Raw genomic sequence first — 14109 nt, forward strand, 5'->3', positions numbered from 1 at the left:
GCCTAAAGTCTGCTGATATCACATACAGATCACTAAAGTTATGACCAGCAATTATTCTATGATATTTGGTTGCCTGTTTTCCAGACCTAACGAACTCTTTTCATGTTTCTCTGCCCTCAGCAAAAACAACATTTTTGTAGAGAACACTTCAAGATCCTTTTTTTTTGTCTACAAGTCTGAAGTCAGGCATAATAAGGATAACAAAAAGTAGGCATTGTAAAAGGGCCCTGGAGATTTTAAAAGCAATTAAATTATAATACAGTACATTTCACAATAGATGTTCCTTCTTTGACAAGCCTTAGAAATTCCCATAATAGTAATAGAAAACATAATGAAAGAATCTTTTTGTAGACATGAATTATCTCTGTGTGAAACATCTTACTAGCATAGGAGGGAATATGTATTAATTATTTGTACAGATGCTAATCTCAAAAGCCTGTATTCAGTGCCTTTACTAACACATTTTAAATACGCTATTAACTATTATATATCTGTGCTAATTCTAGCTGGGTCAAGCTACATGAGTGCCAGAAATTTCCCTATGGAAAATGGCCAGCTTCAGAGCTAATTAGCATCTCCATGACTCCTTAGACCAAAACACAACTGCTATAAAGTGACGCAAATAAAAGCCCAACAAACAGAAAGATTTACTGCCACTAAAGCAAAAAGGTGCCTATCAGAAATGTCTCATTCAGGAATTCCCAGTTGATATCCTAGGACATGTTAGTGTTCCATGAGAAAATAGCTAGTGTTCTTCAGCATACAGGAAGACTTGAGGGGAAAAAATTCCCACAGATTCACTGTTTGTTTCCTAAGTGGGTGAAGCCAAGGAAAGGGCAACCCTAGAAGTCAACCTTTTGTATCAATTGTTAGTGCAGAGCCTTACTTCTGAAGCTTTTGAGCAACTGCCACACATACAAGTTTCCCTTTCAGCTGAAGGAGGGTGATGAGCACAAAGTGGAAGCCTATGTCAACTATTCACAGCTGGCAACATGACTTTAATAAAGTCAAAATATACATTGTTGTGCTTCTTAATGGTTCCTCATCCTCTTGGAGAGGAGTGACAAGAGGAATGCCTCAGGGATCTGTCCTGGGTCCTGTGTTGCTCAGCATCTTTACAGATGACTTGGATGAATAAATAGATGGGATGCTCATTACATTTGCAGATGATACTAAATTGGGCAGGTTGGAAAATACAGTAGAAGACAGAGTCAAGACATAAAATTATCGTGACAGGATGGAAACTGGGCTAAACCTAATAAAATGAATTTCAACAGAGATAAATATAAAGTTTTGGTTAGAAAAATCAAATGCATAATTATAGGATGGGGAGACTTGTCTCACTGTAGAATATGTGAAAAGGACCTAGGAGTCTTAGTAGACCATACACTGAACATGAGTCAGCAGTATGATGCAGTAATTAAAAAGGCAAATGTAATTTTGGGCTGCATCAACGAAAGCATAGGGTCCAGATCACACAAAGTGATGGTATAGCTTTACTGTGCTGTGGTTAGACCTCACTTGAAGTACTGTGTTCAGTTTTGAGCACCATAGTTTAAGAAAGGTGATGACAAGGTGGAACATGTCCAGAGGAGGGCAACAAAGAGGGTGAGGGGTCTGGAGACCACGTCTTATCCGGAAAGGTTGAAGAAGCTTTATGTATTTAGCCTGAGAGGAGATTACTAAGAGGCGATATGCCATCTGTTGCCCCAGAAGGTTAAACCAGAACCAACAGGTTGAAATTAAATCAAAAGAGTTTCTGGTTAAACATCAGGAAGAATTTCCTGACAGAGCAGTTCCTCAGGCATCTTTAGGAGGTGGTGTGTAGTCCTTCTTTGGAGGTTTTTAAGTAAAGGTGAGATGGTCTCTGACAGCAATAATGATTCTGTGAACTTAGGCAAATCATGTGAGGAAGGGATTAGTCAGTGCTTGACTCTCATAGCCCTTTCTTAAATGCCCAGGGTAATGCCAATCACCACTTTGGGGAAGGAATTTTCCTCTGGGGCCAGATTGGTCAGGGATCTTGGAGGTTTTTGGAGCAGCAGTGGAGTAGAAGGTTAAGAGCTCGTGTATCTAATCTGGAGGGACTGGGTTTGATTCCCAGCTCTGCCACCTGAGCTGTGGAGCCTTATCTGGGGAATTCAGATTAGCCTGTATACTCCCACACATGCCAGGTGACCTTGGGCTAGTCACAGCTTCTCGGAGTTCTCTCAGCCCCACCTACCTCACAGGGTGTTTGTTGTGAGGGGGGAAGGGCAAGGAGATTGTAAGCCCCTTTGTGTCTCCTGCAGGAGAGAAAGGGGGAATATAAATCCAAACTCTTCTTCTTCTTCTTCTTCTTCTTCTTCTTCTTCTTCTTCTTCTTCTTCTTCTTCTTCTTCTTCTTCTTCTTCTTCTTCTTCTTCTTCTTCTTCTTCTTTCCATTCTCTGGACACAGAGCAGGGGTCACTGGAAGAGAGATAGTTGTGACTTTCCTGCACTGTGCAGTGGGTAGGACTTGATGACCTTCCTGCTCTATGTTTTTCAAGACAGAGGAACTATTGACTAAAACACTTTTTGGTTTGGAAAAATATCCCTCAGCCATGAAGAGAGAGAGAGAGGTTGAAAAGTTGCCATCCGTTAAGCTTTCTGCTAATTCAAAGTAACTCCCACCTTCGGCATCCAACATCTTTGGGATATCCAAATGTTTTTCAGCAATATCCATGGCAAGATTTATATTTCTCAGTGGGTCATCCTGCAGAAAAAAACAGAAACACTACTAGCAGATTTTATACATTTTTAATTCCGAACCAGGTGACAGGATATTTCCCTCAGCTGCCTCCTCAACTGCAGAGTCAAAATGAGACTGGCTGACCTTATGCTTGTTTACTTAGAAGAAAATGATGCAAAATTACACAATGGGATCCAGCCCACAGAAACCTATTGCTCGCAAAGAGAAGCCTTGAATAATTCATAGTTTGTGGCAAACCAGGAGCATGGGAGACTTTTTACCTCCTCAGGGAGACCATCCCACAAGATTGGGACAAAAACAGGCAGGAAGTTCATTTCAGGTTACTTACTACACCCCCGTTTACTATTAAGGAAACATGCTAAGCACCCAGGAAGTGAGCTAAATCACTGCAAACCAGCATGCTGTGTCATCCAGACTATTGACCTTAGATAACTTGGAGTAGTCAATGAGATCAGGTCGGTGTCTATGGATGAGTGCACAGAGGCCAAGTCCGTCTTTCCAGCTTCATAGCAAGGAACAAAAAATAAAATGGAAAGATGTTAATGATGTAACAATTTGTATTGCAGCTCAGAATCTTACTGCATGCAGAAACTGCAGATTTGTTCAGAAATGATAACTCATGACATTTTCTGTGGTTCCACAGCATGTTAGGATTAATTCTGAGTTTTTATTTATTTATTTGTTTGTTTGTTTGTTTGTTTGTTATATTTATATACCGCCCTCCCCCGGAGGGCTCAGGACGGTGAACAGAACATAGATAGAGCACAATAAAACCAGAGACTAAAATCAATTAATTATTAGTTAATTTGGCTCTATATAAATAAACCCCACCCCATTAAAAAGCAGCACACTAATCAACATAACAGATGGCACCAACTATCAAGTCCCCTAAAAGAAAAAGAAATATGTTATGTGCATAAGCAAAACTTCCCAAGAAGATGAATATCATTTCACGAATTATTAGGAACATATTATACAAGAAATAAAATAAATCCCATGCCTCCATTACCACATGTTCATTTAGCAGGATTCTACAAAAGCAAGACAATGGGCTAGATAGACTGTTGTTCTGACTCTATAGACTCAGGCACCCTCGAGATGCATCAGAAAAGTAAACTATTAAACCATCATACACAAAAACTAGTACCAAGATAAGCCAGCAATACAGAACATTCAGTATACTTCAGATACCACTGAATAAAAATATTTAATGTTCCAGAATATTAGGCCCACCAGGCATTGGAGCTGATATGCTGTGGTGTATAGGAGAAGAGCTGGTTTTATATCCTGCTTTTCTCTACCTTTGAGTCTCAAAGTAGCTTACAATCGTTTTCCCTTCCTCTCCCCACAACAGACACCTTGTTGAGCAGGTGAGGCAGAGAGAACTGTGACTTGCCCAAGGTCACTCAGCAGGCTTCATGTGTAGGAGCAGGGAAACAAACCTAGTTCACCAGATTAGAGTCTGCAACTCAGGTGGTGGAGAGGGGGAATCAAACCCTGTTCTCCAGATTAGAGTCCGCTGCTCTTAACCACTATACCATGCTTGCCTAAGCTATGGATCAGGAAGTCCCTGGTTCAAATCTTACCTCTGCCAGGAATTCATCAGATAGCAAGACATTTTCTCTCAATCTCAGCCCCCCATCTAAAACAGGTGGATATTAATACTGACCCACCTTACAGGCTTATGACTGCAGCAGCAGCAGCATGTACGTGAACCTCTTTGAGTATTTGAAAGTACTATTAAAACATCCATTCACACACCCAAAATTACCTACAACTGATAACTCATATGTAACAAAGCATAGTTTTTCTAGATAGATCTGGAGTTAACCATTTAAATATGAACCTACCTCTTTTACAATATAATACCGTAAATGTCTGACAACTTAATTTCAGACCTTTCAACCGCTTGCCTAAAGTTTGCTGTAATACATAAAACTCAGAATCTATTATCTTTCTATTTATTCCAATGGCGAGTTTCATGACCACTTGCACATTCTCACTTGACATAATTAGTTCCAATAAAAGACAATTCTTGTCCTGTCCTTGGGGTCCTATACAGCAAACACTGACACTGTTTACTGTCACTGTTCACTGACACTGAAAAATTTCCGGTCATTAATTATTCCTTTATTTCATGGTTTTACACTTTTAGGGTATAGTACATCTGCTATTGTAACGAGCCCCTGAAAGGATATCTGGGCTCCGGTGTTTGCAGATGTTTTGTCACTGAATTAATACTTGGAACACTAATTAATTTACTTGCATCAACACATATTCAATTTTTGCATACTGAGTTCATGGTTAAAGAGGAAAACTCCACCAATGACCTACAAAATAGTCAATTCTTTGACTGCAGGAGGGGCACTGTGGCTTATCCCCTTAGACTCCACAGTATGATGCTGGTAACAGTGTAGTTACCTAGGGCTCAACTAGATAACATGCAAGTAGAATATCTGAGGGGGGAAATCAGCCCCACTTATGGCACATGAAAAATCAGGAAACTAACATTCTCAAACACTTTGAGTCCAGATTTAGCTTGCCAGTTTGGAGTAGAGGAAGAATGATCTTTATCCTCCATGGCCATTTCATCTTGGGCCACTCCCCACTCACCATAAGCCGCGGGGTCACCTCTTTAAAAGACACGAGGAGGATGGACGTTCCCCACGTCACCAGTGCCCACTGCCCTTAATTTGCTGCTCTCCCACCTCCTTGTCGCGCGGCAAATTAGGTTCTCTGAAAAGAGCAACATTTTCAAAACCCCCGCAGGTGCCGCAGGGGGGTGGGGAACCTCGGCTGTTTATGCGCGGCTGATTCGCTCTGACGCGCAGCTTCCGGCCAATCAGGAAACAGGACCCGCCATTTTGTTTAGGGAGGGTATTCCCGTCAGAAAGTGCTCAGAAACTGAGACGTGTGCACAACAAGACGTGCCAACATTGCTCTTTTTTTGCTCTTTTTTGCTCGGGTTCCACTGTTTTGCAGCTTGGCAAAGTGCTGCTGAGCACAGGGTTGTCGGCGGTGTAAACCGAAACGGATATTTACTTTCATTTTTCTGCCCAAGCAATTTGCAACAGGTAGTGACGTCAGCATGTGCAGACGTCTTAAAACAATGCATTCAGCTTATCCAAACGAACTTTTCGGGTCAGCCAATCAAAATGGAGCCCCGCCTTCGGCTGGCTGCAACTCCCACGTGTAAATGATGCACACACGTGCCAGCCAATCAGAACGCTCGATTGCCTCTTTGACTCGTGATGTGGAACCCCGCGCTATTTCCTGAATGGAAAATGAGTGGGGAACAAATGTCTCCGTTGTCAAAAGCCACGGAGGCTTTTCTACAAGGGGTCGCTGCGGGGTTGCACTCAGACAAGGTAAGTGGGGAGTGGCCCCTTGAGAAAACTGTGCAGAGGTGGGGGGGCTGAAGTCTCTCCTCTCCTTGTGCCATGTTTACAAACAGAATCCAGTCCCAAAGTCAGGGGAATGTTAGTTCCTGATGTTCCATGTGTCATGAAGTAAAAAGGAAGGAAACTACAGAGTTAAGACCTCTTACAAAATATACATAAATAATCACACATAAATATAAGTACATATTTTCACGTGACAAACACAAAAATCCAAAAGTGTATATCAAATATAAAATATGTCCCAACAACACTACAAAATATAATGAATGGCTAAATAACTATGCCATACAGAACAGTATGTAACAGTATTAAAAATACCACTTGATTATACATTTTCAAGTTCCGTAACTCTGAGGGTTACATAAGTCACATAACATGAGCTCCCAGGTAATATTTGTTTCAAAAACTGGTCTTCAATCTGATTAAACCTTCAACCCTCTCATTACTTAGAAACAAGAGAGTGTCACATAAATCTTGACTAGGGATCAATGAAAAGCCTTTGCCATTGTAGTAATATGAAAAGAGATAATAATGATCCAGCAAGTTCTCAGTATATGAGATGATCATCATGACTTATATTTACTTATTATATTTATGTATGGTTAGTTATATTTTGTAAGATGTCTTAACTTTGTAATTTCCTTTGTCCTAACTTCTGTATTGGGACCTCTCTCCTCCCTTTCTGTTTTTTGGTTTTGCATAAATGTGACATGTCAGGTTGTCTAGATGAGCCTTGTTTCTCCCAGGAATGGTGAGGCAGATAAATAAAGCTGTTGCATCTTCCCATGAGATTTTGCTGTTCTAATATTAATGGAACAGTTTGGGAAAGAACCATACCACTCCTGAAGTGGCCATTTGTCAAACTGCAAGGTCTGCTCTTCATTACACCTGTGAAACTGGAAAATTTGGGTGCAAAATAGCTAGTAATATTTTCATTTCTGGAAATTATGAACATTACCTAAGATGGAAGTTTTGAATGTTCACATTTCTATAAGGTGCGGTTTTTCTCTGGCACCACAGCAGCAGTCCTTCTTTGGCAGATGTCTCTAAAAACAGCACCAAAAAAAAAACATGTATAAGGGATATACTACAACCTCAAATCAGAGTCAGAATATGGTGGGTTCCCAACAGCCAGATAGCTGATGGGTAACCAAGAACCAATGTGGAAGGATGTTACTTAACAGAAAATATTTTGTAGAAAATGCATGTGGTTCCAAAATTCTTTAGCAGAGTTTTAATTTATGTTGAGACTAACCAACTTGCTTATGCTTAGTTTTAAATTTGCCCCAAGTTTCAACACGTTCATGTTGCATTTGGAATTTGGCACAAATCTCTTTTTTGGCAGTGGTGGATTAATAAAAACAAGTGATCCCAGAAGAAAACAAGAAGGAAATGATCTTACATAAAAGCGCAATGATTCCTGCATCCCAAACAATCAGTCTCAGAATATCTGAGGTGGTCACAGTGGCGTGGGGGGAGGGGGAATGGCACCCAGGGCAAAATGGACCCAAGCCCCATCCTCTTGCAGTACCCCACCCCGTGCCCCCCCCCCCACTTACCTGACTTCAGCCGGCTGCTTTTTGCAGCCTGGTGGAAAAAGCAGCCTGGTGGGAACTACACTTCCCAGGAGACCTTGTGAGCCCCAACTTGCTTGCAAGGTCTCCTGGAAAGTGTAGTTCCCGCCAGGCTGCTTTTCCCAGCAGGCTGCAAAAAGCAGCTGACTGAACTCATGTAAATGGGGGGCGGGGGCACAGAGGTTCAGAAGAAGGAGGGGCATGGCTGGATTTCGGTCCGATGTGCGCACACCACCTGGGCAGGCCTTGGCCTAGGCGGTGCATGCACATTGTGCCAAGGCCCAGCCATGCCCTTCCTCCTTCCCAGAAGTGGCTGAGCCTCGGTGCAATGTGCGCATGCCACCTGGGCGGGCCTTGGCCCGGGTGGTGTGCGCACATTGCGCCGAGGCCCATCCACACCCCTCATCCTTCCCAGAAGTGTGGGAGGTGATTTTTCCACCCACCCCCCATGTGACTCTCACGGGGCTTCTGTCCTCAGATGTCCCCGTGGCAGCTATTCCTATGGGTGATCATTATTATCATATTCAGCTCAGCTCTATGACAGCAACATCCATTTTTTTTCAAACTGAAAAGGCACTATATGAAACTGAAAAGCTCAGTTTATTTGTAACGCTGCCAAATTAAGCTGATATAAAACCAATTAAAACAGCATTTTAACCCATTTTCCTTTGTGGTTGTACTGATAAAAAACAGGGCTGCACTTACCTGTAACTGATGTTCATCGAGTGTCTTCTGTGCAGGCACACATTGGGCCTGCTCAGAAAACCGAAGATGAATATCACTGTTTCCATCCCTACAGATATAACAATTGCTGGCCTCACTGTCTAGATAAGGATTCTTAGCATTCTCATCTAACTAACTACCAGGTCCAAGAGGCCATGGCAATAAAACTGATACTAATGTGCCCATTAAAAAAAATGTGTGATGTAGCTGTGTCCAGAGTCTTGAGAGCTGCTTCCTCATTCCTGAATCAGTGTTTGTGTGCTAATCTGAAAATGTAAGAAATAAACAGAAGTACCTTTAAACAGCTGGAAACTGTTTTGTATTCTGCCTGGTCAACTTACATTAAGAGATCAGGGGCATAGTGAGGGGGACCAGCGGGCTCTTGCTCTGGGTGCCAGGTGTTTGGGGGCGCTCTGGCCACTGCCTCGTCCACCAGCCCCCCCCAAAAAAAATCGTTGGTGCGTTTAAAATTCACCAAAATTCTATCCAAGGTGCATGGAGGCTGGCAAGACACTGGGGGCAGGGACAAGGCCATTCTTGCTGGCCTCCAGTGTTTTGCCAGCCGTGGCAAGTCTTGGACGAAGGACAGTTAGCTGCATTTTAAAGGCACTTTTCCTTTGAAATTCAACTAACATTCCTTCTATCCAAGGCATGCCAAGGCCAGTAAGACAATGGGGGCAGAGAAAAGACCAGGGAAGGAGCATGTTCCTGCCCCCAGTGTCTTGCCAGCCTGGTCACGCCTCGGATAGAAGTTAGGTACATTTTAAAGGCACCATTTGCAGAGGCAGCAGAAGCAAAGTTGTTGGGGGTGACACACAGCCCAGCTGTTGGGAGCAGGCACAGCATTCAGGGCAAGCCCCAGGTACCATTTTTTAAAACTACGCCCCTGCTGTCAATGGTGCCTGTTCCATAATTGCCATTGCCAATAGCAGGAGTTTGTGGATTCAGGCTGAGAACTGGCACAGACTATCACTTACTGAAGGTGCTGCCAGTTTTTATATATATATATAATATTATTATTATATATATTAGCTGCATTATATATATTAGCTGCATGTCTGTTGCTCTTCAAAAGCACTTGGGGGGGGGGGGATATTCCTCAATAGAACCATGCCTTCAAGAGGCATATACATGGAAGCCTTCAAGAGGCATATACATGGAATCCTCCTCCTTAAATTTACGTAACAATGCTCTTTCTTGAACATACATTCAAAGAGAATAATCTAGATATACTTCTTTTGTCCGGGGGTGGGAGCAACCCCCTCCCCAGACTTGCCAGGGAGACCCGGATGGAGGACAGAGGGGAAGCGAGGAAGGAGGCCATTGCGGGGGCAGCTGGGGGCCAGGAGGCTCGGCTGAGCCACTTGCAGCTTCAAGAGGACGTAGCGGCCCCCGAACTGGGCAGGTGGGGAGGATGCGGCTTCGGCAGGGGGCAGGGTTGCAGGGTTCAGTGTTGACGCCCGGACAAGGGAAGGCGGGTTGGCACCAGAGTCCCCAACAGGGACTCTGCAGGTGGAACGGGACATCTTTTTAAAAATCTATTCAATTGCTACAGCATAATCATATTAAAATAAATTTACCTAGAATAATACATTTACCTAGAGTACCAAAATCAACAAAGGAACTACAGGAAACAGTTGATTTATGAAATATTGCATTGAATAATGAATTACCGTATATACTCGCGGATAAGTCAAGTTTTTCAGCCCTTTATTAAGGCTGAAAAATGCCCCCCTTGACTTATACGTGAGTCAGTGATTCCCCCTGCGATGCCCCCCCCCCCTTACTTTAACAAATGCAGCAGAGAAGAGGCCTTGCCTGTGTTCCCTTCCAGGCTGAAACGACCTGCTGGGGACTACTTCCCAGGAGACCCTGGGAAATGTAATTCCCACCAAGTCCAAACGACTTCCTGGAAGGGAACACAGGCAGCAGGCCTCTTCTCAAGCCTGCTCCGTTTGTTAAAGTAACTGTGGGGGGGGGGGGGCGCGCTGGGCGCTGCACACTAGAACCAGGTGGTGTGCAGAGCTGAATGCTGGGCTCAACTGAGCCAAGTATTCAGCTCTGTGCTGCTGCCTCTCAACTTCACATGGGTTTGGAAGCAGCATAGAATTTTTGAGGGTCAGGTTCAATAGGCCTGAACATTTTCAATTTTTTGAAAAATCCAAAAAACCATATCGGGGGGGGGGGGGCTTTTGGGGTTTTAAAAAACATTTCTAGGTCTATTAAACCCAAACAAAAAAAATACCAAAAATGTTTGGATACCCCTAACTGACACCATGGCACTTGGGGAGAAGAACATCACAGGGGCATTATTTGTCTTTCTGCAGGACTGCACATGTACTGAATATTGCAAGCAGCCATATGACTGTAGCAGAAGTGAGTCAATTCATGGCCAAACGTGAGACAGTGACTACCCCAAACTATTTTAGCTTCATTGGAAAGAGGAGATTTGCAGTGGGATCTCTCCATTCCTAGTCCAGGACTCTATAAATATTAAACCACGCTATCTTTTGCCTAAGGAAGGAAAACTAAAGAAGAAAGCAAACCAACAAATGTAGGGAGCCAGATCCTAAGCATTTATCTATGAGCAGTCTGGCTGCAACAACAGCAAGTGACACATCATTATTTAATGTTATCAATAAAGCTATCATTTGCATAAACAAACTGTCAGCTCTAGTCAACACACCTTGACAAAACATTTGAAGATTGTTTTGTGAAGCAATTTCTTACCTTCTACTGAAATATCTTGAATAGCAAAGCGAAGGATGATTGTCCAAATCATACCCAGGGTCATTTTCACATTACCATCAACAATTTCTAAGGAAAGAGATTTGACATTTCAAGCAGTGTACATGCCTACTATGCTTTCAATTTGGTCATTTTATTTACACACAGTTACTTGTTCACAATTAATTTTTCAAAAAAACCCACAAACCACTGTTTTTGAAGATGTCACATCTCCAGAGTCCACTCACACTTTACTGAAGGACAAAGCAATTGACTATTGTAGAACCATCTTGAACAGGTCTACTTGAAAGAAAGTAAGGCTTTGAGCCTTGGGGATCTACTTCATACTCTTGTGCTAGGAATAGTACCTTTGTTCACCCCTTATCAAGCTGTTGATTTTAACCAATGTTATGTTATTTGCTATTTTCTTAGCAGTCTTCTTCTGAAAATAGCTGTATATATACGTGGAAAAGAAAATAAATATAGTGAATAAAATTAAAATAGATACATTTAAGATAAAAACAAAGCCCAATTAAATAAACAGTGTTTGCCAAATGAAGCAAGTATGAATGAAGCCTGTTAATTGTGCCCTTGTCTAATTTGGGTCCAGAGAAGCCAAAGGACCAGTTCAAATGTCTTTATCTCTCTTCACTGATTTGGAGAGGCCATTAAGGCTCTTCTCCCATTCCTACTTCATCACATTATTCCCACCTGTGTTAAGCCAATCATGACAAACTGAAGTTAGTTGAAGACTTCCATCTTCAATTCTGGCTTGCCATGTGAGTCAGAGAGGGAGAGAACACAGAAGCCTGACAGTTAACCTAACCCGTGGTGGAAAACCTATGGCACTCCAGATGTTCATGGACTACAATTCCCATCAGCCCCTGCCAGCATGGCTAATTGGCCATGCTGGCAGGGGCTGATGGGAATTGTAGTCCATGAACATCTGGAGTGCCATAGGTTCGCCGCCACTGAATCCATGCTCATCTCAAGCAAACTCCCCTTCATTCCTGACATTTGCATCATACCATTTGTGGTATCAGTCCACTAATAGATACTTCAACTTCCCCTCCCCATAATCATTTGGTTCAGTTTTTGTTTGCAGCTAGAGAAAGGAAAATATTATTTGAATCTTGTTCTTATTGTGACAGATTTAAGGTGATTTTTTTTAACTGAACATGAAGGTGACAGTGTAGGTTCAAATGAGTTCAGGCAGTGTACAGTGATTTGGCACATGGGTCACAGGCATAATACTTATCGATTCAGTGCCAGTCTCAAGTATCTATTAGCTCAGAGTGGTCTGGCAATATGGCTAAAACACAAATAAGTAGCAAAGCAAGATGAGAATTAGAATGCCTATATTTTAATTTCAGTTTTTATGTCCCTTGTAATGTCTTCTGATTTTTAAAAAATGTAATATGCACTGTGGAGGTTCCAGCGGTCCACAACTTTGTGCTTATTTATACCCAGAAGATCCTTCGAACATGATGCTTAAATGCCTGTACCTGGATATAAGACAGTCATGTTTTAATTCAAAAGGCTGGTTGAGGTGCTCCGTTTATTAATATCTGTGCCAGGAAACTGAGAGGTTGCTATCATAGAAAGGTGGGGACATGATGCCAGATAATTAGGAACATCCATTTTCTCTTAGCTTATCTGTAATTTCTTGTGGTTATCATATCGGCAAGCAAGTTAACACACTGTTAAACACAATGCCAAATTATAAACAGCTATTTTAACGAAATTGCCCACTGAGATCACATGGCTCTTCAGGCCTGGACTCTTATCTGCTGGGCTTGTAATATGGCAGAGAAACAAGAATCTTCCTCAGGCTATGTAAGGAACTGTCCATCAGACCATTGTCCAAAGTAACAGCTCAGTCCAGAGCATACCCTAAGACTATGCCACTTCAGCCATTACCTTTCCCTCACCCTCTCCGCTGATGCTTCTGCTGTTCTCTCCTCTGAGCAAATAGCATGGCAAGCCAAGTCTGCCAATTACGGCTTCTGGAAATCTCATGAAATCAGTTCTACTTGGGAGAATGTTTAAATCAGGCCTAAGCCATAAACCAAAGAGAAAAGTTCTGACTAATGCTGAGGTTTTCTCCTATTTTAAAACATTTTACAGCTATCTTTACAGTTAAAAGATAAAATAATCATTCTTATAGGGAGTGGTGACAGTTTGAAGGAAGACAGAATCTGAACTGAATGTTCCCAACAGACCTCACTGGCATACTGAACCCAACCAAACCTTTGCACTGTAATACATCACACAGGCAGATTCTCAGAAGAAGCTCTGTCTTCATGGCTGACAGCCAAATTTGCTGTTGTTTTTCCCCCTAATATACCTTCTGCACCAATTGAGACAAGCTTGACGCCTTTGCTGGCTATAAAATCCAGGGCTTTGTTGACATTTGCAATTTTATGGAAGCGCATTTTTCCTCTATCTGGTTTCGGTAGTCTTTCCCCTGTAGAAAAACAAATGGCATGCATTTATTCACTCTGACATCTGACTGCAGGCACCCCAGCGGCTAGACTGATGGAGGAGGCAACATTTTGTGCTATCTGAAACCAAATAACCCTACAGGTTTCTATTCATTCTGGAGCCCAACCCTGAAAAGTGATGCAAATATAAAAGTGACTAACTCTTTAGTATTTTTGATGTAGCTACTAAATTCTAAATTAAATTGTTACATCTGTCCAAAATAGTTCAATGAGTTTGCACATTTATCTTTCAGCTTTATTTTTATGAGAATTTAAACATTTAGTAGACTATTGTAATAGTCTTCTTCGCACTTATTCTAATTTGAATGTAATTCATTTCTTTCCGACTTATGAGAGATAACCTGCCTTCACACTAGCTGTTTAGTCTGGAATTGCCATGATTCATTTACTCAATTTTCACTGTTCTAGAACGTATTACAAGATTTTTACAGAGAGTATATCATTATATA

At 42.1% G+C, this 14109-nt stretch overlaps 1 protein-coding gene across 1 annotated transcript in view; it reads right to left on the reverse strand.

Annotated features, from left to right (window-relative positions):
• The window catches only part of ACTN2 (actinin alpha 2), a 76972-nt gene that overhangs the window by 43468 nt on the left and 19395 nt on the right, over positions 1–14109 (reverse strand). The window contains exons 3-7 of the mRNA XM_048485691.1: positions 13504–13623; positions 11160–11246; positions 7091–7178; positions 3155–3233; positions 2653–2734 (exon numbers count right to left, since the gene is read on the reverse strand). Coding sequence (XP_048341648.1) covers positions 2653–2734; positions 3155–3233; positions 7091–7178; positions 11160–11246; positions 13504–13623 — 456 coding nt within the window. The remainder of the gene's footprint in view (positions 1–2652; positions 2735–3154; positions 3234–7090; positions 7179–11159; positions 11247–13503; positions 13624–14109) is intronic.

This window comes from Sphaerodactylus townsendi, linkage group LG01 (genome assembly GCF_021028975.2).
Source record: "Sphaerodactylus townsendi isolate TG3544 linkage group LG01, MPM_Stown_v2.3, whole genome shotgun sequence".
Taxonomy (NCBI): Eukaryota; Metazoa; Chordata; class Lepidosauria; order Squamata; family Sphaerodactylidae; genus Sphaerodactylus; species Sphaerodactylus townsendi.